The sequence below is a fragment of the Lepisma saccharinum genome, chromosome 21 (genome assembly GCF_977018435.1).
Source record: "Lepisma saccharinum chromosome 21, izLepSacc3.1, whole genome shotgun sequence".
NCBI lineage: Eukaryota > Metazoa > Arthropoda > Insecta > Zygentoma > Lepismatidae > Lepisma > Lepisma saccharinum.
This window is the reverse complement of record NC_139249.1, coordinates 26,059,125-26,083,247: the sequence shown is the minus strand read 5'-3', so window position 1 is coordinate 26,083,247 and position 24,123 is coordinate 26,059,125. Positions and strand designations below refer to the sequence as shown.

General features: G+C 37.9%; 2 protein-coding genes across 2 annotated transcripts in view; one reads left to right on the top strand and one right to left on the bottom strand.

The window, feature by feature from the left end:
- LOC146004403 (angiotensin-converting enzyme-like) overlaps positions 1 to 6,329 on the top strand; it is a 74,516-nt gene extending 68,187 nt beyond the window's left edge. Inside the window, exons 13-15 of the mRNA XM_083143235.1 lie at positions 1,423 to 1,545; positions 2,622 to 2,803; positions 5,450 to 6,329. Of these exons, the coding sequence (XP_082999361.1) occupies positions 1,423 to 1,545; positions 2,622 to 2,803; positions 5,450 to 5,550 (406 nt within the window). The 3' untranslated portion in view covers positions 5,551 to 6,329. The remainder of the gene's footprint in view (positions 1 to 1,422; positions 1,546 to 2,621; positions 2,804 to 5,449) is intronic.
- Positions 6,330 to 13,099: 6,770 nt separating this feature from the next.
- LOC146004039 (uncharacterized) overlaps positions 13,100 to 24,123 on the bottom strand; it is a 48,071-nt gene continuing 37,047 nt past the window's right edge. Inside the window, exons 5-8 of the mRNA XM_083142624.1 lie at positions 23,802 to 23,990; positions 22,401 to 22,575; positions 15,021 to 15,106; positions 13,100 to 13,486 (exon numbers count right to left, since the gene is read on the bottom strand). Coding sequence (XP_082998750.1) covers positions 13,266 to 13,486; positions 15,021 to 15,106; positions 22,401 to 22,575; positions 23,802 to 23,990 — 671 coding nt within the window. The 3' untranslated portion in view covers positions 13,100 to 13,265. The remainder of the gene's footprint in view (positions 13,487 to 15,020; positions 15,107 to 22,400; positions 22,576 to 23,801; positions 23,991 to 24,123) is intronic.

Genomic DNA, 24,123 nt, shown 5'->3' with positions numbered 1-24,123 from the left:
ATAATGTTATTAGAAATAAATTACTAAATTAAAAATATATTATTATTATTATTGTTATTAATTAAAATATATCACATATTATAAAGTAGCAAACTACGTCCTTTACTAACTGGTTAAAGATGTTACAAAATTATGAAATAGTTGAAATAGTTTTATTATGTGTAAGTTTTTATTTAGTTTTTGCTTTATGTTAATATAAATCAATTATTATTATTGATATTATTGTTTTGCATTCTTGTTTTACTTTTATTGTGCGTATTGATGTAGATTTGTTAATTATCTCTTGAGAGAGAAAAAGCATTGAACACTCACAACTACACTAATTTGTGTATGTATTCGATGTTTTTCTTAGTACAGTATATTTGAAATTAAAAGTAATTGTTTATCTTTCGTTTGTTGTGACAAAAACTCTCCCCCCGAACATTTTTGGTGGGGGGATTTTTGAAGCCAAGATTTTTGTTGGGGAAATCCACCCCCAGGATTTCGCACCCTGACTTGACCAGTGACATCCCCAGAGAACTTCTTCTTGGGGGCAGTCTTAAGGGTGGAGGAAATATCTTTGAGTTAATTCTTTCCGTCTTTCGTCTTTATTTCTTTCTTTCTTCCATCTTCTCTGTTCTTCTTTTGTTTCTATTATATTTCTATTTCTTCCACTCCTTTCATTGCTTCTCTCTCTCTCCATCCCTCCTTCCCTCCTCTCTCTCTCTCTCTCACTTTCTCTTTCTCTCCTTCATACTTCTGTTTCTACCTCATTCCATAACTTTCTAATGAAGGCACATAATGGTTCGGATCCCACTTTAAACTGTAGGTTCAGTCTCAATTAGCCTTATTGTGCATAAAGTGGACTTAAAACACCAAATCAATCAATCAATCAATCAATCATAACTTTCTAAGAATTTCTCACGCAGGCAACTTGTGTAAGCAGGATGGTGGGTGGGTAAAGACAATTTCACATAGGCTAGAGCCCATCTTTGCCCAACCAGTGGCTACGCCCGATCTTAACTGTAATCAAGAAGAACCGGATTTGGTAACTTTGATGCGCACGCCATTGTGATACGTTGCCAAACCAGTTACTGAAATGATCATCGAAGCCGTCCATTATAAATGGTATTTCCTATGTTTTCAAACTTTGAGTTCACCTTAAAATATAAACTAGCATTATATGTATATTGCTACGATCGTAATTATGTTCTTGTTAATACATGTTTTTGTATTTCTTGCGTATTACTCTGTAGTTCCTTCGATGCAAATTCAGATAACATTTGAGTTAATTATTACAAGAATCAATAGTATAATTCTCTTAAGTGCTTTTGTTTGCCACAAACCCTCGACAAGTTTAGTGGTTTGTTGTACTTTATAATTACGTAGCTTTTATCATACTGGTAACACTTTTATGTTATATTAAACTTTTTCTACATGCAGGTACTTTGTAAGCACCATAGTACAGTTCCAGTTCCATAAGGCTTTGTGCGAGGCCGCAGGGCATTATGGGCCCTTACACCAGTGCGACATCTATCGGTCTCGGGAGGCAGGAAGACTTCTCAGGTATGAGAGAGATATGTTGGATGTTGATACATTATTATTAATATTAATATTGCAGTTCTAGTTTCTTTAGCGTTTATTTCTACTGCATAAAAAAATCGTTTCAATAAGCGTAGGCACCTATTCGTATTTTGTATTTTGATTAACATATAATTCTCCAAAGTGATAAAGATGAACGAAGGAGCACAAAGAAACATGATTTACAAAGGATTCTTACTTGGGGGTTCTGGAGGCTTCTTGGCATGTTATACCGATCACTCCTCCACGGTAACCCTCCTTGTACCTACAAATGCAATTTATAAACAGGTATAAACTCCATGATCACAATTTCTACCTCAATTTTAAATATTTATCTTGAAATAGGTGTGTCGACGTTAATAATAAAATAGAATAACTATTCATTTCAGTATATTACTAGTATGAAATGTGAAAAAAATAAAAGAAAAGCAGGTTTACCGGGAATTCATTCATCTGGAGGGTCGAATAGAAGTTTCTTTTCAAGGATATAATAATACTAAATTGACAATAAAATACTTAGTTTATTATTATTATGATGATGATTCCATTAGTCAATTTTATATAAACGACTTCAACCCACCCTTACACATACAAAACTTCTACGATGTCCATGGAGGGACGAGTGACTTTTTTCTAACTACTGCTCGCTGGGTTCATTGCACGATTATTGTCAGTTTTAGGCACCTTAATTTTAAATTTCACTTGAGAGAGCAATGTTTCACATTTATGTTCATGTTCATCAGTAGTGAAGGTGAAAATTCTAGTAATTTGCTTCGGAGTATCGGAGTGCCTAGGTGTAGAACATGCCGACAAGAGCTAAACAGAAGGGGGATACAGCATCCAGAGGAGGTACAAATACCATCCTGTAATAGAAGATATATTAATTTTAGGGTAGGATCACCCCACCACACCCTCTTAATACGCCAATGTGATGAAGAAAGTCTAAATGATCCCAAAATAGGCATTTATTGACAATTGCAGATATTAATATTTGGGAGAGGGGAGAAGGTTGAGTTCAGAGGGTTCTTTTTTACTGACCACTTCCTCTGTCGCTCTTTCAGTGACGTTCTGGCTCTAGGGTCTTCTAAACCGTGGCCAGAAGTGATGCGTGTGATGACCAGAGGCCGGACGGACAAGATGGACGCTCAGCCACTCCTCGAGTACTTCCAACCATTAGCTCTGTGGCTACGGGTTCAGAACAGGGAGGAGAGGATTGGTTGGAGTGCCAATCTGGAAGATACGGGTAAGTGAACCATGTCCTATGGGTAAGGGATATCTAAATTAAGGAACATGCATCCTACATTATACCGGGTGTTTCAACAGAAACGCCGTGATTTCAAATAACCCTAAAAAAATATTTAGTATATTCACAGTAATAATTTGTATATGTTATGATTGACAAAAGTCTAAAATTTAATTTTTGGCAACCTATAATCCACATGAACGAAGGAGACACCTCTGTACGCACAAAAGGTTTTGGTATGGTGGTGTATCGAAACGTGGCTTGATTAGACCTTTCTTTTTTGATGGCTATGTCACATCAGAAAATTATTTGCAAATGCTGCAGGAATACTGTACTTCATTCCTGGTCTTCGACGGAAACGTTGCCCAATTCATCAGCAATGGTTCCAGCAAGACGGAACTAGGCCGCATACAACTGAACCTGTCCTGACAATCGCTACACACATTTATTTCAAAATGGTTTAGAGTGGCCTCCAACTAGCCCTGATTTAAACCCGTGAGACTATTTCTTGTGGGGTTTCCTAAAGCAGGGAGTTTTCAAAAGAGGACTGCGATTACTAGATGATTTGAAAGCAAACATCGAACACTGTACTGCACAAGTTAGTCGTGCAACCCTTGGTCAGATATTTGAGACAACATGTGCAACCAGGTGCAAGAAGTGATAAATCGTCAAGGTGGACATTTCGAACATGTTTTCCATTAAACGTTTGCGTTTTCTCTATCAGATTATGTATTTTTTTTAATAGTTATCTTAAATATTTCAAAATGCCATTTGAAATCACGGCGTTTCTGTTGAAACACCCGGTACTATAAGTATGTCAGTCTATCGTGACTAAGGCTGTGCCCGAAAGGTCTAAAAAGCAGGCTCGAAGTATGGTCTTGGCGGAAGTGACATGCACACTTGTTTACTATACTCGTTCGCTTGTTGCTCACTTGTTTGAAATCATGGAAGTCCAAAGCCAGAGCCTTCTAATGTGTGGCAGTGCAAGTATAAAAACTTATAAAAATGCTTTGTTATTTCTATGGTGAAAAATAAGTGTTTATAACGCGAGGAAAACAATATGTTCTTAGCTTTATCTACTGATTGTATTAGGTGCTACAGTTGTAGTGCAATTAAAAAGATTTTCGCTTTCAGTCCAAGGCTTCAGGATTGAACTTCGAGATCATTCTCGAATGATGAGCGCTTCCTGTATCTTTCGGACACGGCCTCAAGGCTGAATCACACGAGGCTAGATTTCCTGTTAGATTTGCTGCTTTGACTTGGACTAGTGGTGTGCTAGTTCTGCTAGTTTTCGCCGCATGCTATATTTGTTACCGTACTTGTTGGTAGACTTTTGTTAGGCAATGACCAGAGCAGAGATGCTAAACATATGAATGGCGACTTGAGGAAAAACATCGTAAGATAATAGCTAGGTAGTGCTGACATTTTCCTTACAATTGCCAACATAAAAGGTTTAAGAGAAATAAAACTATGGGCTAGAAATTGGCTCAAAAGAAGAAGTTGCAATCAAAGTGTACTCAACATGCTTCTTAATGTATTCATACATAAGATTTGTAGGATTCATTCATTACAAAAATTGTTGTTCAACTAAATACATTTAATACACTGGTAGTAATCAAGATATTCATTATCGGTTAATCACATCTGTCCTGTACAATTCAGATTGTTATGGATAAATTCCTAAAAATTAATAAACACGAATGAACCTCGTTCGTTGTGAAAAAATCGCGCGCACACTCAAAAACCAGAGAGAAACAATTTTTCCTTGCCAAACTCACAGATTATCTTCACATGATCAAATGTTCGCTCCGATTGGTTGTAACCACAGCATCAAGCAGACTTCTTCTTCTTCTTTTTTCTGACCCTATCAACTGTTAGTCGATTTTAGTCATCTTTCTGAGTTTTTTGCAAAATATATTTAGTTCACTATGCACTTATTTTTTACAAGAATGAAAAACACACACACAGTTTGTTAGATCGTCAAATTACATCATCTTGCATATCCATAAAGAAGCCATATAGTGGGAGGAATGGGATCCTTAGCAGGGCAATTAGAGATGTAGGGAATGGAACTCCATGGCGACGCAAACCATTATATAATTTATCTCGTTCTCTGTGGAAATAAGGACATTGTAAAAAGAGATGTGTGGCATCTTGATTAACTTCTCCACATGTGCAGGCTTGTTTTGTTGTAATATGTAATCGTGCTAAATGATCATTAGTGCGAACATGACCTGTACGTAGACGTATTATAAAAATAATAACTGATCTTGGAAGATTATATGAGTAGTACCAAGGTTATTTTGTGAATGTTCTGCAAACCATTTATATGTATTGCCCGCGGATTGAAATTGTTCCATACACCATCGAGCAGAGAAGCAAGTTGCAATTAGAACGCGGTGTGGTAGTCAAAACAAGTTTTGCAGCCAGCCTGGCAACCATAATCTCTAGCCCCAATAAGGATATTCAGCAGGAAATCCAGTTCTGTGTGATTCGGACAAAGATCTCCCATTACAAAGTCAAGTTTGCAAACTTAAATTAGAAGACCTTGGCAGTAATAAAAACTGAGAATACGCTGTAAAGTTTCACGTATAAAATTAACAAGAATAAGTTCTACTATATATATATCTTTATATTCCATTACAGCTCTTTTCGCCCCTTGGTATCAAAATTCTGCTTCCCGTGAATTTGTTTCTACCAGTGCAGTGATAACGATTCTGTTCCTGACGATAAGAAGACTTTTCTGATAAGCAGTGACCATAGCATACATGAATTCATGCAACAGAACTACTTAATGTAATCATTTGTGTACAAAGGTTAATGTACAAAAGTTGTGAACCGAGAGCAGGAAGGGATGTTGAATTAAATTCCCTGTATGTAGTACATCGTAAATCGTAAGTAACCTAGTTGAGCAGCTGTGCTTTCATGGTTGTTAACAAAACAACCTTTGAAATGAAAAAGATACAGCACCATGTATCTTGTATGAATGATTGGAGTTTTGATTTTGAAGTGTACACAAAGTTACGTGTAAAATGGAAGGCACATTGTTGAAGTTTTAAACCATGTAATTTTATTCTTTCTATGCAATTTTGTATGACGAACATTGCTTTTTAAAATATTTCATAGTTATTATGCGTTTACAAAATATTACTAGGCTATTAATTTTTGTGCTGAGATTATATGTTATAATTTGTGCAGGTAGCAGTTCATATAAAATGAACGTATTAATAGTGCAAAGAAATTATTTATATAAATTTGACAGAACATACATTTTGAAAAAGGTAGATAAATATGTATTTCAGTCTTGAGTTTTCCGTATCTTCACATCATTCTAAGTAAGAATATTTTAGTACTGATGAAGAAAAAAACCGATCTGGACAGAATGTGTCTGCTTTGTGTATATCAATGTAATTCGACCATATTATAATCAAAACTAGTCTGTAAGATCTGTTCGTGTATAAAAATATCTCCTTTTTGAAATAAATATTACTAAAGTATTTGAATAATTTGTAATAAACCTGGTTGGTTGACGCCGTGCTCCAAACGAAATTATTGGTCAAATTGTTTTCCCTGCTAAAATTAAGCACACCTAGGCGAGCCCTTCAAGAGTGTCTTACTTATCCTGGTGTAATGTTTTAACATATTACTTTTTTTTGGGGCTAAGAACTTATGCACACAGTTTATGAGAACAGAATCGAATGTATCATCATTGCGGACCTCTTTGTTTCAAGTATTTAATTGGCATTTTCTCTCCTCAATGCCCACGGACTGCTTCTGATTGTTGAGTTCATTCCCAACTCAGAAACTGGAAGGCACATGAAAACAAAAGTTATATCTTTGTGAGTATAAATAACGTACATATTTCGTCGTGTGAGAACCAAAGGGACGCAACTCCAATTTATCAAATTTACAGCGCCTGAAGTGCAAAATGTTAGTTGCGGGGATGTATGGACAAGTCTTGGGGCTAGCTGTGGAGATGATCCTATGGTAAGACAGCTGGAGGGGATGCTTTGTGGAAATTTTGCTAGCTGGGGGATACCATCCCTCTTCAACCCCCCCCCCCCACTACTCACTTTTGACCACTGATTATTAGGAGTCAGTAAATTGGAGTTACGTGACCACCTTACTGCTAATAAATCTACTCCAAATAAAGCTTTTCAGAGGAATTTATTTAAGCGAAATTGAAAACCTCAATTTTTGAGTTAGGTTTCTCTGGTTTTCATACAACGATTTGATATCTTTTTGCAGAAAAATGTAAAGAAAAATGACTGGTGTATCGTGGCTCTACGAGAGTGTAATTGCTTCTTCATCTTCGTGAAAAGGGGGTAATTGCGTTTCCAGCTTCGAGCAAGTGTATTGGCAACACTGCAGTCCTCATCTGTTTCGTTCAGCAGTGGCTCCGTCTAGTTCGCTGCACTTTTTCACACTCGGAATAATGAGGATCTCACTTATCACACAACACTTTAGCAACCTTGCGTTCTGACGTCACCAGAGACTACTTTTATTTTTAGGCTAAATGCCTACATGGTTAGGTTAGGCTAGCTAGGTTTAGTTCTCTTAGCATAAATACAGTGGCGGCGATTGGGTTCCAAAACCGGGGGGGGGCAAGGTGCCATAACTTGGGGGGGGAGACATCATATTTCCCTTTGAAGTTGAGATTTAGCATAGTGCGGTGGCAAAAGTGGCGAAATTGCCCCCCTCGCTCCCCTAATCGCCGCCACTGGAACCAAACCTAACAGGCCTAACCTAACATCGTAGGCATTCCTCGTCTGACGTCAGAATACAAGCTAGCAAGAGTGTTGTGGCCTGATCGCTTGCTCTGGTCACGTGACTAAGCGTCAGCAACTGGAGGCGAGATAGCCGCCATGTTCGAGTTGTTTCTTGGGAATCAATGTTGGACTTTTTTAGTGAATATGGAATTGCAATGAAAATTTATGAACTGTATTCGAGTTTACATGACGTGCAAATATGCTTAAATGTACAAAAGATATGGTGTATAACTGTTGTGTGCTCAATTGCAGAGGCAATTATGATGAAAAAGGTAAGAGTAACGTTCACATTTTTTCAAGATGTTGATGAAAATGAGAAATGTGTAGTGTAATTCCATGTGATTCGGTCCCTACGAAAAAGTAGAAGTTAAGTAACAAAGATTTTATCTTCAGAAATAAATAACAGAAATAGTTCATGATGTAAAGATTTCATGTATCCGGAATAGGCATCTAATATACTCTTAGATTTGGTCAAGTTCTATCTTTTGTCAACATTTTTTTTAGAAATATCAAATACAACGTTAAGATGCGTTGTTGCTTATGATTGCAAAATAATGAGTTTCAAGATATAGTCAACGTTTAAAATATTACGGTCATATCTACCAAAGCAGTTTTGTTAGTGTAAATGTTATGCAAGCATTCGATAACATATTCATATACTTTACACAAATGTTCAGTTTCAAAATATGCTTAATGAAAGAAAGTTATACAACGGGGCCAAATTGATGCATGTGTATATTTACATTTTTATTTTACTCCGCTTTTATGCTTCTCTAGGCTAATCGGAGGCTAATGGAAGATACGTTATGAATTCAAATACAAGGGTACGATGTGTAACAAGAACTTCGATGAAATATTGGTGTGTAAAATTATCCAAGATTTATATTACTTATGTTTCAACACAAATGCTTTTACACAGAAAGCATTTTATTACCTAGCTATGTTATATGAACTACAAGTGTAGTAAATTTTATAACATTGTTTCATGTATATTGTTATTTTATATTTTGTCTTTGTGAAGCTTCGATGTTCTTAATTTTGATAATGAAATCAGTGATAATGTTTCATAATTCACTAACATTCTTCACGATTTTATTAACAGATTGTAAACACAGTGTAAGGAAATATTCCAAGTGAATGCTAAGCTCGAAATATTAATCTTTTTTTTTTCAATTAAAATGTTGAAACTTAAGTTATTGTCACAGATAGCCTATTACTAACCACAATGAAAAGATTCAATTTGTTTATTATCTTTCGTTCAATAAAGTCAAAAAGGTTGAATTTACAATGTGACAAGTGATTTAGGTTTAGTCTTTATTCACAGAAATGTAACATTGCCCTTGTACCAATTTCTTTCGCATTTGCTGAGAGGTTATAGAAATTAAGTTTTTGTATTGAGATTGTATAGCTACACAGAATATATGCATTATCTGGTTGATTAATTTTGGGTAAAGTTAAATAAAATTTAATTGATTAGGTATGTTGGCAAGTTTACTGTCAACCTAACATGCGGGGTTTTGATTTAATCCATTGATTTTTACATGCAAAAGTTCACACAAAAGCTGTAACGAGTCTTACTGCAGCTGACAAATATTCCGGATAATATTTTTCAAAGCAATACAATGTTTAATTTGTTTCCGCCAGGAAGTTTCTAACGGTTTGCAACTCTTTCTTTGTGCTATGGTAGGAATTTTTGTGATGGCCATAGTGACTTTCTCAATTTTGGTGTAAATATTCAATATTCTACTATTTTCTTCTAACTATATTCATCCGGAGGGTAAATGTAAAAATTTAACATCATAAAAGAAATAAATATACCTTAATTCTATATGATAAAAATACGATAATGGGTTTACAACGTTAAGACGATCGCCTCCAGATGATGACGTCTTGACTGAGCGCTGCGGCCTGAACCTCAAGATGGTCTTGGTCAGGCTGGTGTGAGGAAATTGCGTTCAACCAAGTATTAGACGGTGTGCGGTGCTCAAGTTCAAGACATTCAACAAATGTCCGTCTACTGCTTTAAACGTTCATTTGGTTAGGACGCACTATTTTACAATACACGACACTGCACACCGCTCCAGAACGTACGCGTAGTATAAACGGTGTAGACACGACACGAAGTAGACGCCTCAGAGTTGCACTGGATGCACTTTGTAATCAAGTAGACGCGTGAGTGCAAAGAGAGTCAAAAAGTTCAGCAAATCAGATCGGACTGGTAACAGAAAAGTGCCTCGTTTGTTCGCGTTCCGTAACAGTTTGGAAGTTTTAAAATACCTCACGTGATGTTGAATTCTAAATGTAAGGTGGTGAATATGAATGCGTTGTGAAGTATTCTGAATAAGTGAGAAACCATATACATTGACTTCGTAGTCATGCCCCAGGAGACATTTCCAGCTTTAGCATGAAGATAACCTCTAACCTGGTGCGTTCAGTTGGGGCAGCTTGCAGGTAAGATAAACATTTTTCAGAGGATAATTTTAGAAATAACTGTCTCATTATTATTTAGTCTGTTATAATAAGCATTCGAATTTTGTTTCATTGCATTGACACATAAAGAGGCTTGAGTACGTACCTCTTGCCTTTGACAACTTTTGAATGCAAGTGACAAATTTACTCCGTGTGAAATACATATTTTTACATTCGTTATCTTTTTTATGATTTCATCGATTATTTTGATGGGCATTTAGACCTGCGAATAATCGTAGGTGGGGGAGGGGAAGGTGCATTTCTCTTTCTAATATGCCTTCTAGATGGCGCAGTGGTGGCCGCGGTGGCTCAGTCGGTAACGCGTCTGACTACCATGCTCAAGGTCCCGGGTTCGATCCCCGGCCGGTTCAAATCCGGGAACTTTTCTAACGGTGGAAGCGGCCCCGGCGCCTACCCAGCGTCGAATAACATGGGTACCTGGGGGAAACCCTGGGGGGTAAAGGCGGTCAGGGGCGTGATGCTGATCACATCACCCCCACTGACGACCGGATCAAGAAAGTGTGGGGCGTTACCCCCACACCCCCTATACGCCTTCATGGCGTGGTGCTATGCACAGGGGAACACTTTACTCTTCTTTACTTTTTTTTAGATGGCGCAGTGGTAGTGTCGTCACCTTGTAATCAAGGGGTCCTGGGTTCGATACCCGATGGAGGCACATAGTGGTTCGGGTCCCACTTTAAACTGTAGGTCCAGTCCCAATTAGCCTTACTGTGCATAAAAGTGGACTTAAAACACCAACTCAATGAATCAATCTATCTTTCTAATATGCAAGACCAGTCAATATTGATTGAGACTTGCCTGTATAGTGAGGATGGTGATGATGCTAATAGAAAATGACGCAGCAAGCGGTTTAGCATGCTCCCCACCCAGGCCCACACACCGTTGCCAGCGATCTGGGAACTTGTGAATGACAGTAGCAAACCATTCTTTAGGGATAGTTTTACACACTGGCGATAGCAATTTGAAGTTCGTCAAATGTTGAAAATTTTGGCCCACGCCACGGAAAAGTTTCTTTGAGGCTGTAGAACAGTGAACCCCAAAGTTTCCAAATGTCCTACTGTGCACATGTCAAATATTACAATTATAACCACTTCCAAACTTACATTTTGGAAAGAACTACTACTAACCCATGAAATGAGGTCATGAATTTACTATTTAGTTAAAAAATAATAAATACTCTCTTATAGTAAGAATTTATAAATGATAACATTTGGGTGATCCCCTATATATCGTTATAAACTCGTTTTCGCGATCCAATAATTTCTGAGAAGTACATGAAAGAAAAGGAGCCGAAATATCAGGGGGGCGGATGTGTCGTGGTTAACCCCCTTTCCAGCTTCTTTCTCTTTGACTCAAGTTTCCAAGCCAGATAAAATGGAAAATGATAAAATATAGCATTGACTAATAAAAAAGAGTCATAACGCCAACCAGATTTACCTGTACATTTGCTTTTTTGTAGCACTTATCCAGAGCTCTCGTCTTTTAAAAATTATATTTAACTATTTCACGAAGTAATAATCTGACGTCACTTTACCCGTTTTGCTCATACCTGTTCATTTACCTTTGGGATGAAAATCGGATATAACCAGAACTATAGTTAACATAAGGATTGTATCGAGATGAGACGAGACTTGGCAGTGTCTCGGTCTCGTCTCGATTGATACTCGTCCATCTCGTTCTCGTCTGTCTCGAAGCGCAAGTTTCAGTATGGTCTTGGCAGGCCAATAGGCAGAATTTTATTTCGGGCGGGGGGGGGGGGGTGCTCATTCCTCGTCAGCAGCCGCCATCTAAAGGCGAAAAAGTGGAGAGCAGAAGCCCTGAAAATTAATTTCTCAGTATACAAGATGGTTATAATCCTGTTAGGAAGGAAAATTAATTACCACTATACATGATTTAAATTAGATATTTGTAGGATTCCGGGGGAGGCTTCAGCCCGCCTAGCTCTCTCCCTGGCTACGTGCCTGGGTCTTGGTCTCGTCTCGAATCTCGAAATATGTAGTGGACACACACACACTGCACCTTCGGCCGAGAGATCAAGAAAGTGTGGGGCCCGGCACAAGTGTCTTTTGTTTTATTGCGATTTCATCATGCTACGAATGCAATTTTCACATGGTTCGATCACTTAATATTTTGTTCAATATATGCTATCGTGGTTAGGTTAGGCAGGTAAGGTTTGGTTCTCTTAGCATTAAAATAAAGTCCCTAAATGCATTCTACTAAGGTTCCGATTTACTTCTACATTCATTCCAACTAGTCTATGATACTTACCGTCGATTGTCAACGAAAAAAAACATTGCCCATGGGAAGCGCGCATGCTTGCATAAGGTAATTTTTAAGTTGTTTTTTTTTTCAACATAAATAACTTTTTTGGAATCCAAACAATGCACATTACTTTAAAGAAGGTTCAAATTTCGTATGACAATGATTTCCAAACTTCTACGATAGTTAGCCTCTCTGCTAGGAGAATTTTAAAAAAAATCATAAAACAATCTGAACCGTTACCCTTTTACAAACTGCACCAATTTTCACACCGTTAAGAGGTCATTAAGGCAAACAATTTTTCGAAATAGTTTTTTCTTCTGTTTGAGGACACATTTCGAAGTTAAGAGTCATCGAGAAATAGATCTAAATTTATCCTCAATATGTAAGCAACAACGCAGCAGAAGCTCACAATTTCCCTAAATAGGATGACTTTACGATGACTTCAGATATAAACAAAATATATGACGTATCTATAAAAAAAAAATCTTTTAGATATCCGCTATATATGTCTGAAGAAGTTGCATAGTAAAGTAAATTTGGTTTAGATATTTTTTTCGAATATCATTCCAAAGTTTCAAACGAGACCGAGAGCCTCGAACACTAAGTCTCGGTCCCATCTCGACAAACTATAGTCTCGTTCTCGTCTCATCGTTTACAATGCCGTCTCGGTAAATCTCCGACTGCAAATTTGGCATAAGAATCAACAATGATGACGCGTACTTTATCGATTTAAATTAAGTTTTTATTTATTAATTAATTTGTTTATACAGCAGATTCTTAGATCAAGACGATAACCTTCCTGTACACATGTCAACCACATATATCTAGTGAAAGATCGGCAGAGGACGTCCTTTTCTTGAAGCAATACACTGAGAGCAACATGGCAGCCTAACACACTCCGATTAGATGATCATTAATGCATTATTTCGATTCATATAATGTTAGATAGCCCACGTCGATGTTACATCAGAACAGGTGGTGCTATCAAAGTTGTTCTCGTCTTGCTCCTTGGTCATTTGATTTCCGTTCTCGTCCACACAGAAACAGTTTCCCCGCCAACACTGCCACTTTCGGTAATTTCCGGTTTCTGTACACTCAGGTAGAGACAGGAGCATATTTGGACCAGAATAGCTTCTTAAGGTGTGCCGTGTTCTTGCGCAATCTGAAAAATTGGACAATTTTTTGATCAGATATAAAATTAAGCAAGACTTATTTTTAATTTGTTGTTAGGAATTACTTTGTGTGTTGTCTAAAAATATATTATGCTAGTCTTTTCACATTATCTTTCAATTTGTGAACCTCTTTGATGGTAATGTTGTTGCCTTGTAATCAAGGGGTCCCGAGTTCGATCGAGGTGGAGGTGAAAAGTGGTTCGGATCCCACTTTAAACTGTAGGCTGTCTCGATTAGGCTAGCTGCGCATAAATTGAACTTCCTTCAGAAACTCTCTCTAATTTACATCTTGAGATTATATTAAAATGTGACACAAGTTGCTTCACTTGTACTCCCTCTGTCCCATAATTATAGTCCGGTGTGCCAAAATGGTAGTACAGAAATGACAGACGAAGAGGCAGATGGAAAGCACAATTTGTACTGATCCTTGAGTAGTAAAGTTGTATGACTCATTCCCTTGTTTCATGTTCTTCTTCTGTATACACCAATGTCACAGTTTGAATATCGGGCAATTATTATGAGACAACAACCAAGGGTGTACCGGACAATAATTATGGGACAGAGGGAGTACTTTTCTCAAATATCCATTTCCTTTTACAAGAAACCTCCTTGTCTCAGAGGTTGAGTAGTCAGAGTAACGCGCTACAATGTCAGATGTTTGAGCTCTGGTTAAGGCACATGAATCGTTGTGTTTCCTTCACCATCCATTTCATCGGTTCATCCTCATCGTCACGATTAACCCAAGAGATAGAAAGCGACGTAAAAAGCCGGAATAAAAAGAAGTGAGTGAAAAGACAGGGGTGAAAATGTTCTTTGGAAGTCAGCCACATTTAGTAAGCACCTAGATGCTATACAAAAAGGCATATTTGGGCTGAAAGAGCTTTTATTTATTTATTCTGCTAGGGACGGAAGAGGACGTTAGCCTCACCTGTCCCCCTCTGCTGCTCTCACTGAGAAAGAAAGGCAAGTAAGCTATGAAACATTTACACTAAAAATGAAAATATCACTTTTTTTAGGGACAGGGATTTGTACATTCCTTGCTTCACAGAAGTGCAAACAAAACAAATTACATATAATTAGTTTGTAATTTAGTGGAACAAGACTCCACCTAGATAACCGCAGTTACACATTCGCTTAATTCGGATGCTTTTAAAGCCATTTAATTAATAGCTCACCTAAACTGTGTGGTATAAGTCAGTTCCTTGTAATAAAATCCGAGAGATTAACAACTGCACTTTGGTTGTGGAGGTACTGAGAACTTTTGTTTTTATTGTTATTGTTTAGAATCGCTTTTCTGTGACGCGACGATAAGGATGAGCGACGGTATGATGAAATTGATGAAGAGGTACTTACAAACAGCACCTATGCGCCCTGGCCGGGATTTGAACCAGCGAAATTAGGTGGTGAGATCAAAAATCGATCACTTAACGCACTCGGTCACTAAGTCGGCTACTGTCAACTTTGAAAACACCCACACATAGATTCAAGTTCTTTATCGAATACCAACAATCTGCACATACTTACTGCAGTCCATTGCCTTCGCCTCAGGCGACGATCTGGGTGACTCAAAATTTTCGATTTGGTTACCATCAGGATCAGAGCAGAAGAACCTACAAAATATATTGTTAAATACTTTTAACACACACACACAAAACAAATAGTGTGTGCTTCATTTACATTGACTATCATTATAAGGGAACATTCAATTATGCCATCCAATGACAAATCCAAATTGTATTGTTAACTTTTTAAAGTTAAAAATAACACCAAATATTCTCCATCGATTCTAGCGACCATCAACTTCGCCCTGTGGCGGTTCAATTGTAACTTTTCTGTTTACAAACTTGGGTCAGCCAAAAGTTTATTTCTGGTATTATAGCATTCGTCCATGAATGTGTAATCCCCAAATTTGTTTGTCACGAACGACCCTAACTAAAATTTGTAGCAGTAGCCCAATTTGAGGAGATTCGAATAAAGAAAACCCCACGACCAATATTTTATTTATTTACTTTTATGCGTTTCTTCATTTGAGAATAGATTTTTTAAAATAAACTTTTCATTTTATAAACGAGTTAAGAGTTCAAAATATTCGGGCCCATTTTAATATGCAACTTAAGAAGCATGATTTGGTGTATTGCAGGATAAAATGATATGATTTCTTTGATTTTCTGACATGTTGAATATGTTTATAATATCTCCTCAAATTAGGAATCCAGAAGACCACTTTTTCATAAAAAGTATATATTTTAAAAGTTTGCTTTAGTCCATTCTGTGCTCATCTAGGTTAATTGAGAAACTATCTACACAGTACAATAGAATCAGAAGCATTGTCATACCATTAAGGAAAATATTACCAGGCAACAGCGTAGTTACCTGCATTTTCACATGTGGTATGGGGCTCCTTACTTAACATGACATGTTTGATTCGATATTATCATCGCATATACTATGACATCTATATAAATCATCTCCAAATTAGGTCAATTTCCCCTAAAATTAACATCGTGCATTTTAAAGTAGAAAATAAAAGCAAAGATATTATTTTGACCAAATACAACAGAAACAAAATTCAGTTAATTGGTATTTCAGCAAAAACATGAGTTAAAATTCAGAGACCAGGTCAGTGCTTCATATTTAAATCTAGCAGGTAATATAAAGATGGTGCTAAAACTAATATTTTTATGTGAGAAGTTTTTCATACCTCCAAAATTGTTACTTGATGAGCTATGTGAATATAATAACAAAAATATAGGGTGTTCCGTATAGGACTCCGAATTAGAAAATTAAATAAAAATAGGGAAAATATCATGAAAATAGTTATATTTCACATATATGTAAGCAGTAACATCTCCCATTTACGTATGAAAGACAATGTCAGGCATATGTCCACCCCTACTGAGTCTGCATGCATTTATACGCTCCACAAAATTATTGATAACCCTCTCGCAGATGTCTGTCCCGATGCCTCCAATCACCCGTATGATTTCCGCCTTCAGTTCCAAAAGGGTTCGGGGTTTGTTGGCGTACACCTGTGATTTCACAAACCCCCATAAGAAGAAATCACAGGGTGTAAGATCACACTCCACCTGCCAAAACCCACACCACACAGTCGTTCTCAGGGGATGGATGGATTTCACGGTCCTGGATTATTCGAGGATTTTCGGAAGGAAACCACAACAAACGAGTCAAATCAATTGAGGCTACATTAATCGGCATGACAACAGATGCCAACATTTGTAACGATTGATAAATTTTGGTAAATTTCTTTATTATTCAAATTACTTTTCGATAGCCCTCGTATAAATTCTTTTGTAGTCTACTCTTTTTGAATGTATATTTTATCCTTGTTAAAATTTGTAACGCAGTTTCTGCCAAGCGAAAAAGAACGCGAACCAAGTTGAAGCTTGCATTCTTTTTCTTTCTTAACAACAATGGGTTCTTTTTCGTTCGGCGCTGCGCGGTTTTGTAAGTAAGTTTTTCTGCATTGTGTTTCTCGATATGCTTTTTCAACAGGGTAATTGTTTAGGCTAAAAATAACTTTCCATCCAAGCGTCAGGTCAACTTTGCAGCAGGTTTTATCACATGTAGATCCAAACGTGCGCGCAGAATATAGTTCCACTGAGACGGGTTCTATTCCGACACAACTGCATACTTGCAAGAAAACAGTTATTTAATTTGTAATATACAGACAAAATAATACATCCATTAGCAGGTATGGACTTAATTGGTTGCAATCACTGTGCAGACGAACTTACAACCGCAGATTCGCCAACTCGAATCTGTATTGCATTGAAGAGACACTGAAACTTTGGAGCGAGTCGAGCGAGACTGAATGCGTTGCAGAGCGCGTGGAATCGGTGATACTAGTGTTGCACATCCCACTATTTTAACCCTATGTTTATTGTAGAGCGGCGAGAATGGCTGAATCTCCTGTTCAGCGCGCGGTTTTACTCGAATGTTATTTTGGGCTTCATCCGAAGGGAAATGCTCTTCAAAGTCAAGCAAGTTGTTTTAAATGCATAATCCTCCTTGTGGCAACAAGATCAAAGTAAAACAGGGCGTGAGGTGATTTGCCGTCAATGTGCACGAATTGTATCACGGGTGTTGAATGATTTGCGGTTTGAGTTTAGCAAGAGGAAACGATTGCTTGTTGTTTGACGACAAAAGAATCTCCGCGGTATTAAAAGATATCGCCGTGAGAAGAAACATGTTTATTATTTGGACGAGACGTCCTTCAACTCGGTGGGGGAAGGGGGAATAAAACATGGAAGGATACCACCGTGCAAAACCACCGCCAGGGCTGAAGAAACCGACGATAAAAGGAGAGGGGAAGTGGGAGCCTTATTGTTTCACCCACTGGCGGCAATGAAAGCTTTGTTGAAGGCGCATATTTACTGTTCCGCGCAAAGAAAGGCAAGGGTGATTATCAGCAAGAAATGGACAGACCAAGATTTGAATCCTGGTTTAGTGAAGTCATTCATAAATTGAAACCAGAGTAATAGCGCCAGACAATGCACCTGATTGTATACATCACCAATAACAAATCATGCTTTTTTGGTGGTGTAACTTGAAGTGCGTGTGTCTTACAGTAACGGATGTATTGCGAACGAAGCAACCAAGTTTTTCATAAATGAATGGCTTATTGCAGAAAGGGACCTGAGTCACATTTTTGAGGTATCGGAGTCACAACTTTTTCATCTCCTCTGTCTCTAGCAGCATACTGCAGGAGGGCGCATTTAGGGTTGCAAAATTAACTATTCATTATGCTAAAAATTTGAGCCAACAACAGCACATTTCTTTCTTACACTCTCAATATTATACGATTTTTCTTGTTTTTCTCAGAATTGTGCAAAAGTGACTCAGGTCCCTTTCTGCAATAAGCCATTCAAATGTATTTCTTTCTAAACCAAAAACAATAATTTGTCATTAAATTCAAGAGGGGCCTATTGTTGTTTACTTTTATCTCCTTTTATTTTTCGTTTTGCGTGCTCGAAATATACACACATGCTCTCATGTTTAGATGTTATTTCGCTCTTATATTAAGTAATGACACATTTATTAAATAATATATGTGCAGAAAGTACTTTTAAAATGTTATGTTTCAGGAGACAAAGAGAAACAAAAATACATTCCACTTGACATGCATGCGGGTTTTCATGTGTTGTGCGGTTGGCAATACTGTGGATTTTCTCAGTGTCTGCGATGTAAGCAGCTCGGCGGTTGAGGCAAGACTGGCACGGAAGATTCTGAGCTCAGTTCTCTCGCGGATTGATACATAAAACATGCTGCAAACTTAGCCTGACGCGCGGCTTAATTTTTTTGTTCAGGGAATAGGATTGCGCAATCCCGCGAGTATAAATACCAGCCGTTTCGCTGGGAAAATAATCAGTATATTCAGGAATCTTTAGGTGATTAAATCGCTTGTCGAGGTCCAGGGCTGGGATAATACGGGCGTTGTGTGGGGAGTGGCTGGTCAGCTCTCCCTTCCACAATGTCCGAGGTTTTCCGTAAGCCACCTTTCAGGATTAGTGCTGGTCATCATGATCCTTAAAGGGGATTTTGGCAGGCTTATAAATAATTAATTCATATATAAATATTTAATCTTAATAATTTAAACTTTGAAATTATTCATAAATTTTAAATTCTGTCGAAGTTGGCACTGGTCAGTGTGGCTCCCATGTAAATTCTAATTAAATAAATTAGGCTCATCAATGATATACATCCTTCTCGTCGAGTAATTTTTTTTATGCTAAATCATTCTGAATTCTCCTGGTCAGGAGGTTCAATTAAATAAATTTGATTCTTTTTTTAGTTTAATCCGAGAGCATACCTCTGGTCAGAGGGTGCCTTTTAAATCTCATAGCTTATATAGTTTTCATGTCCGTTTTAAAGTCTTGAGTATCCGGAACGTTGAGGAAAGTTTATGGTTTCTCTTATTTAGGTTTATATTAGATGTAATTTTGAAACAGCTATAATAGGTGACCGGTCGTATATAAGTTTTTCTAGAAATCATTTAATGTAAAAGTCTATTGTTTTGCTTTTGCATGTGAGTAGCCAAAAAGGGTAGACATAGTCCCCTATTATGTTAAGGAATTCCACGTGGAGATTTGTAATTTGTGGCCGAGATATGGCTTTGATATTGGGTAGAGAAAGGCTCCCCTTATATTTTGTTATGAATGTTTTTGGAGGTTGACCCTGAAGATGGTAGTTTACCTCATGAGTTCTAGAGAACATAATACTGATGTGAAAATATGACAGAAGCTCGAATAGAAATTTACGGAAAGATGTTATGCAAATTTTTCTTTGGTTTTGGTTAATAGTAATTTTCTCGACCTTTAGTTAATAATTTGTCACCCGTTATTTGAAACCAAGTTACAGCTGTGTTAGTTCTATGATGGGATATGGACATGTTATATAAGAGAGTGCTTTCTGGGTTTTATGTTTACTCTATAGCAAGTTTCAGTCAATGTTACGGAAGTCCTTATGATCTAAATTTTATCTTGGCATTGTTGTAGTTTTCCTTTTGATCAGAAGTTTGTATATTTTTCTTTTAACTTAACTATGTTTGAATTTGTGAATAAGTTGATTAAGGTTTAAACGGAGAACCTTCTCTCATGTTAATTTTTGGAAAGTTTATTGGAAATTTGAGATGTAAATAAATTTGTAATCGTTAATGGGTATTTCCTTATAGCACATTTGGTTTATAAGTACAATTTAACTGGCCTCCTTTTGGTTTGATGAGGTGTCCCGCCGTCACTGGTCGGTGAGGCGGAGGCTTTATCAACCCATAAGATGTCAGTTTGGATTATGCTGATTTCGATCGCGACTCGCATGCGTATCCTCACTGGTCAGTGGGATGCGGGTGCGATCACGATGGAAGTTTAAGCGTAAGGAAGGTTACCTACTTTAGAGTTAAGGTTCTTGGTTAAGTAAACATATTTTTTTATTATTATTCAAAAGCAGATCCTTACCCGAACTTTGGGATACGGGGTCTCATGCCCCGCAGGAACTGAGAATAATCGTGGCATATATTATAACAGAAAGATAATTGGTAGGCAGCGACGCCCGGTCTTGGTCTTTCGAGGGGACCGAGCCGGTGAGTCGTGTGCCTTGGCGAAGGGCGGTCGGCCTTGTTTGTTGCAAGTACAGCGCCTTGAATAACGTAGTGTGCAAAACGGCACGGTTCTGCGCTCTCTGGCTGGTTCCACTCGAAAATGATCCGCTAGAGGCGCTGGTGTTGGACCCGGTGCTTGGTATTCGTCTGCTTATAATGGAAGTAAATGGAGTTTTCGCTGCAACGTCTGATTCTTATACATGAAGCATTTCTATGAATGTGATAATTGCTATGATATTTGGTACAGTGGTTCCGAAGATATTAACGAACATTCTAGACAGTCGACCACGTCCTGTTATAGTCATACTTTCGTTAATAATACGGGAGAAAAAATACGCGTGGAATGCTCTTGGCAACTAAATTTTTGTGTATGAATTAGGTTCATTATCATCATCATCATTTCTTTTAAAGATATACACACTGAAGCATTTGTATTTTGGATATTTACTGTCTCTTTTCTTCCGCTTTAAACTAATCGCGGCGATGATGATAATGATGATTGCATGAAACGACAAGGGGGACCCCACAAAACTTTCTTAGTGCCATCGACATGAGCGTAAGGCAACTTTCAAACCAATGGGACAAGCGACACGGGATGTTCACACTGTCACGCTAGTGACACACACTTCCAGACTGTAAAATAGCATTCATTGCACATGAGGGTCCAAACAGCAAGCAACACGTCCATATGGCGTATTCGCGTGCTACTTGTTACTTCGGTCGGAAAGCTCCTTTAAGGAAGGGTGTTGAGACCGAAGCGACGCGCTACAGGAGGAGTTCCCAACTAAGGGACAAGCGACATGGTGCCTTCAGTCTATTAGCAAGCATTGCTTGCGAACACCAGATAGGCGACACGATAAACCGCACATTACAACAACAGATCTAGGCGACACGATAAGCCCCACGTGTCGCTTTGTCGCTTCTGCGTAGCTCAAACTGGGCCATTTCCTCAATAGCTTGCAACATGTTGCTGTGGTTTGTTGTTCGCGCATACGCGATACAATGAGTGTCTTGCTTTAGTGAGATTGCGCACCAAAGCGACAAGCGGCACGCGACACTTATCGCTTGAGGATTTCACCAACAGAACGCTGGCCTGTGCTTCCCGTCATGCCGCTACGATGTGAAATGTTGCTCTTGATTGGCTCCTTTCCAAGCAACATGTGTCACTTCGGTATGAATGTTGCCTTGGACCGAAAGACCCGTGTCGCTTTGGTGTGAAATCCTCGTATCATTTGTCGCGTGTCGCTTTGGTGTAAAATCTCCTTGAGGAAACGGTGCAGTCAGAGCTTGTGTCCCTACGGTTCGAAAGGCTGCATTGATTTCCGACTGCTCGACTCTACATAATATATTCAAAAAACTAACTAAGCCGCATTACTTTCATAAGAAAATTAGCACCGACATTGATCGCACTGCCATCTATGTTTCTCATCCGTCTGGGGAACCAGTTTCTTGGGTCGTTTTCCACACTACGTTATTCAAGGCGCTGTAGTTGCAAGTGTGCTAGGCAACGTGGGCCAACCAAGCTTAACTTTGCACATTGGTAAGAACAGGTTTGCCAACCTCGAAACAAAACAATAGCACTGGATTCAAATTCGGCGTTCTATACGGAACACCCAATATGATAATGATATCAAGCTACGATAAAATAGTTTATTACATGTTACAATAAATTTATATCAGCAGCCTGGACTTCACCCCTGTCACTATACAAAATTTCTGGCGACATCCACAAGTATTGTATTAATTTTCTACATCTGAGAGATGCCAACGCCCGAAACCTGAGAACTTACTTTTGAACTGTCTTCTGCAGGCGAGCATATCGCCCGTCAGGAGTGCATCGGGGAACGTCCACTCCTACGAGGATAACTCCCTCATCCTTAGCCTCCTGAATCATGGCCGTCACTCTACTACGCATCTCTTCACAGGGCCTCTCGTACTTCATTGGTGTGTGAAGCTCTGGATTGACTGAAACAAGAAAACGCCACAAATACTGAACCAATAGGCGTTTGGAAGCAAGTGAAGTCAATTGAGAGGAAAGGAAAATATCGTAACAATATTGCCAGATCTTAATGATCCTTGCCTAATCGTTTAGCCATGTTGATCTGTTTCCGATGTTACAGTTTCCCATTTGTTGTATTTCGTTCGCAAAAAATTGGCATAAAATTGGTAGTCAAAGTTTTGATTATTATTTTTAACACTTGCGAACTTTAATTAGCTAAGTAACAGTTTTGTACTATTTCTGATATTACTGCATAACACATTAACCGCAAAACACTTTGACTCTTTTTTTAAGTACGCGTATTACCTACATAGGACATTACTTTGTTTAACGTTGAAGCTAATTTATTGACTGTTTTCGATTTATTGCACACACGTTTCTGCAGAAATTATTAACAATTATATATAGTCTGTAGTTTCTGGCTTATAAGCTAAATATATACTCTAATAATGTTGAAACTAAATGTCATTTTGATAGAAATCTCTGTGGAGAAATGCCTGATTGGTCGAGTAGAATCACGTGATCGGATAGGAATATCTATGTAGTTGTTGAAAAATGGTATGTTGTATAAAAGGTAATGTGAACGAGGATTAAATGGTTTATTCATTTTCATTTCGAGTGTTATCAACCCACAGATTCGCAATTTTACAATGTTACTAGAAGTGAATAGTTATAGTTGTTAGTTACGACTTTTGTTGTTTAGTGCATGGTCCACTTCGACACATTTTGAATGTAATTTTTAATGCATATAAACATGGACGTCCGTAGAATTTTTCCAGGGGGGGCCAAAGAAGACATATTTTCCCTATAATATTGATGACCTCTCAAAAACACTGCTTCAGTCTGAAATTATCATGTTTCTTCAACATACTCATAATAATTAACATAAATTACTGTGAATGAAATAAATTGCGTGTGAAATATACAATTTTTAGATGGCCATTCATTTTCCAGGGGGGCGGCTCCCTGCCCCCTTCTTCCGGACATCCATGCATATAAATAATAATAGTCCTAGCAATTATAAATATCGGCTACACTTGGAAATAAATTTGGCTCTGTGGCGTACCAGAAGGAAAACGAGATGTGTCGTTACTCCCTTGATAATAATAAAAAGGATAAACACATGCTCTGCATTAGGCTACGATACAAGATTTTCTACGACTGTGATTTTGTTTAAAGTAGATCAACTTACAGCACGTGATATCGATTCCTATTTGAATAACGCTGAAGAATTTGTCGCCGATTGGAGCACCATTTTCTCCGACGCACGCGCACAAGTTGTCCACACACTGAAGAGAATCGTATTTGCCATTGCTAAGACAGTGAGCGAAATTCGGTCCCAGTCCCTTCTGATCTGCCTTCCAGGCGTCAATAGCGCATTCTGAAATGAGAAATATGCTTGTAGAAGGAAATAAGTTATTAATTACATTTCTGTAACATTTTCCCTGTATGTTAATAATAATAGTAATAAATATGTACAATTACCACCCCTTAAATAGGAATGGATATATTAG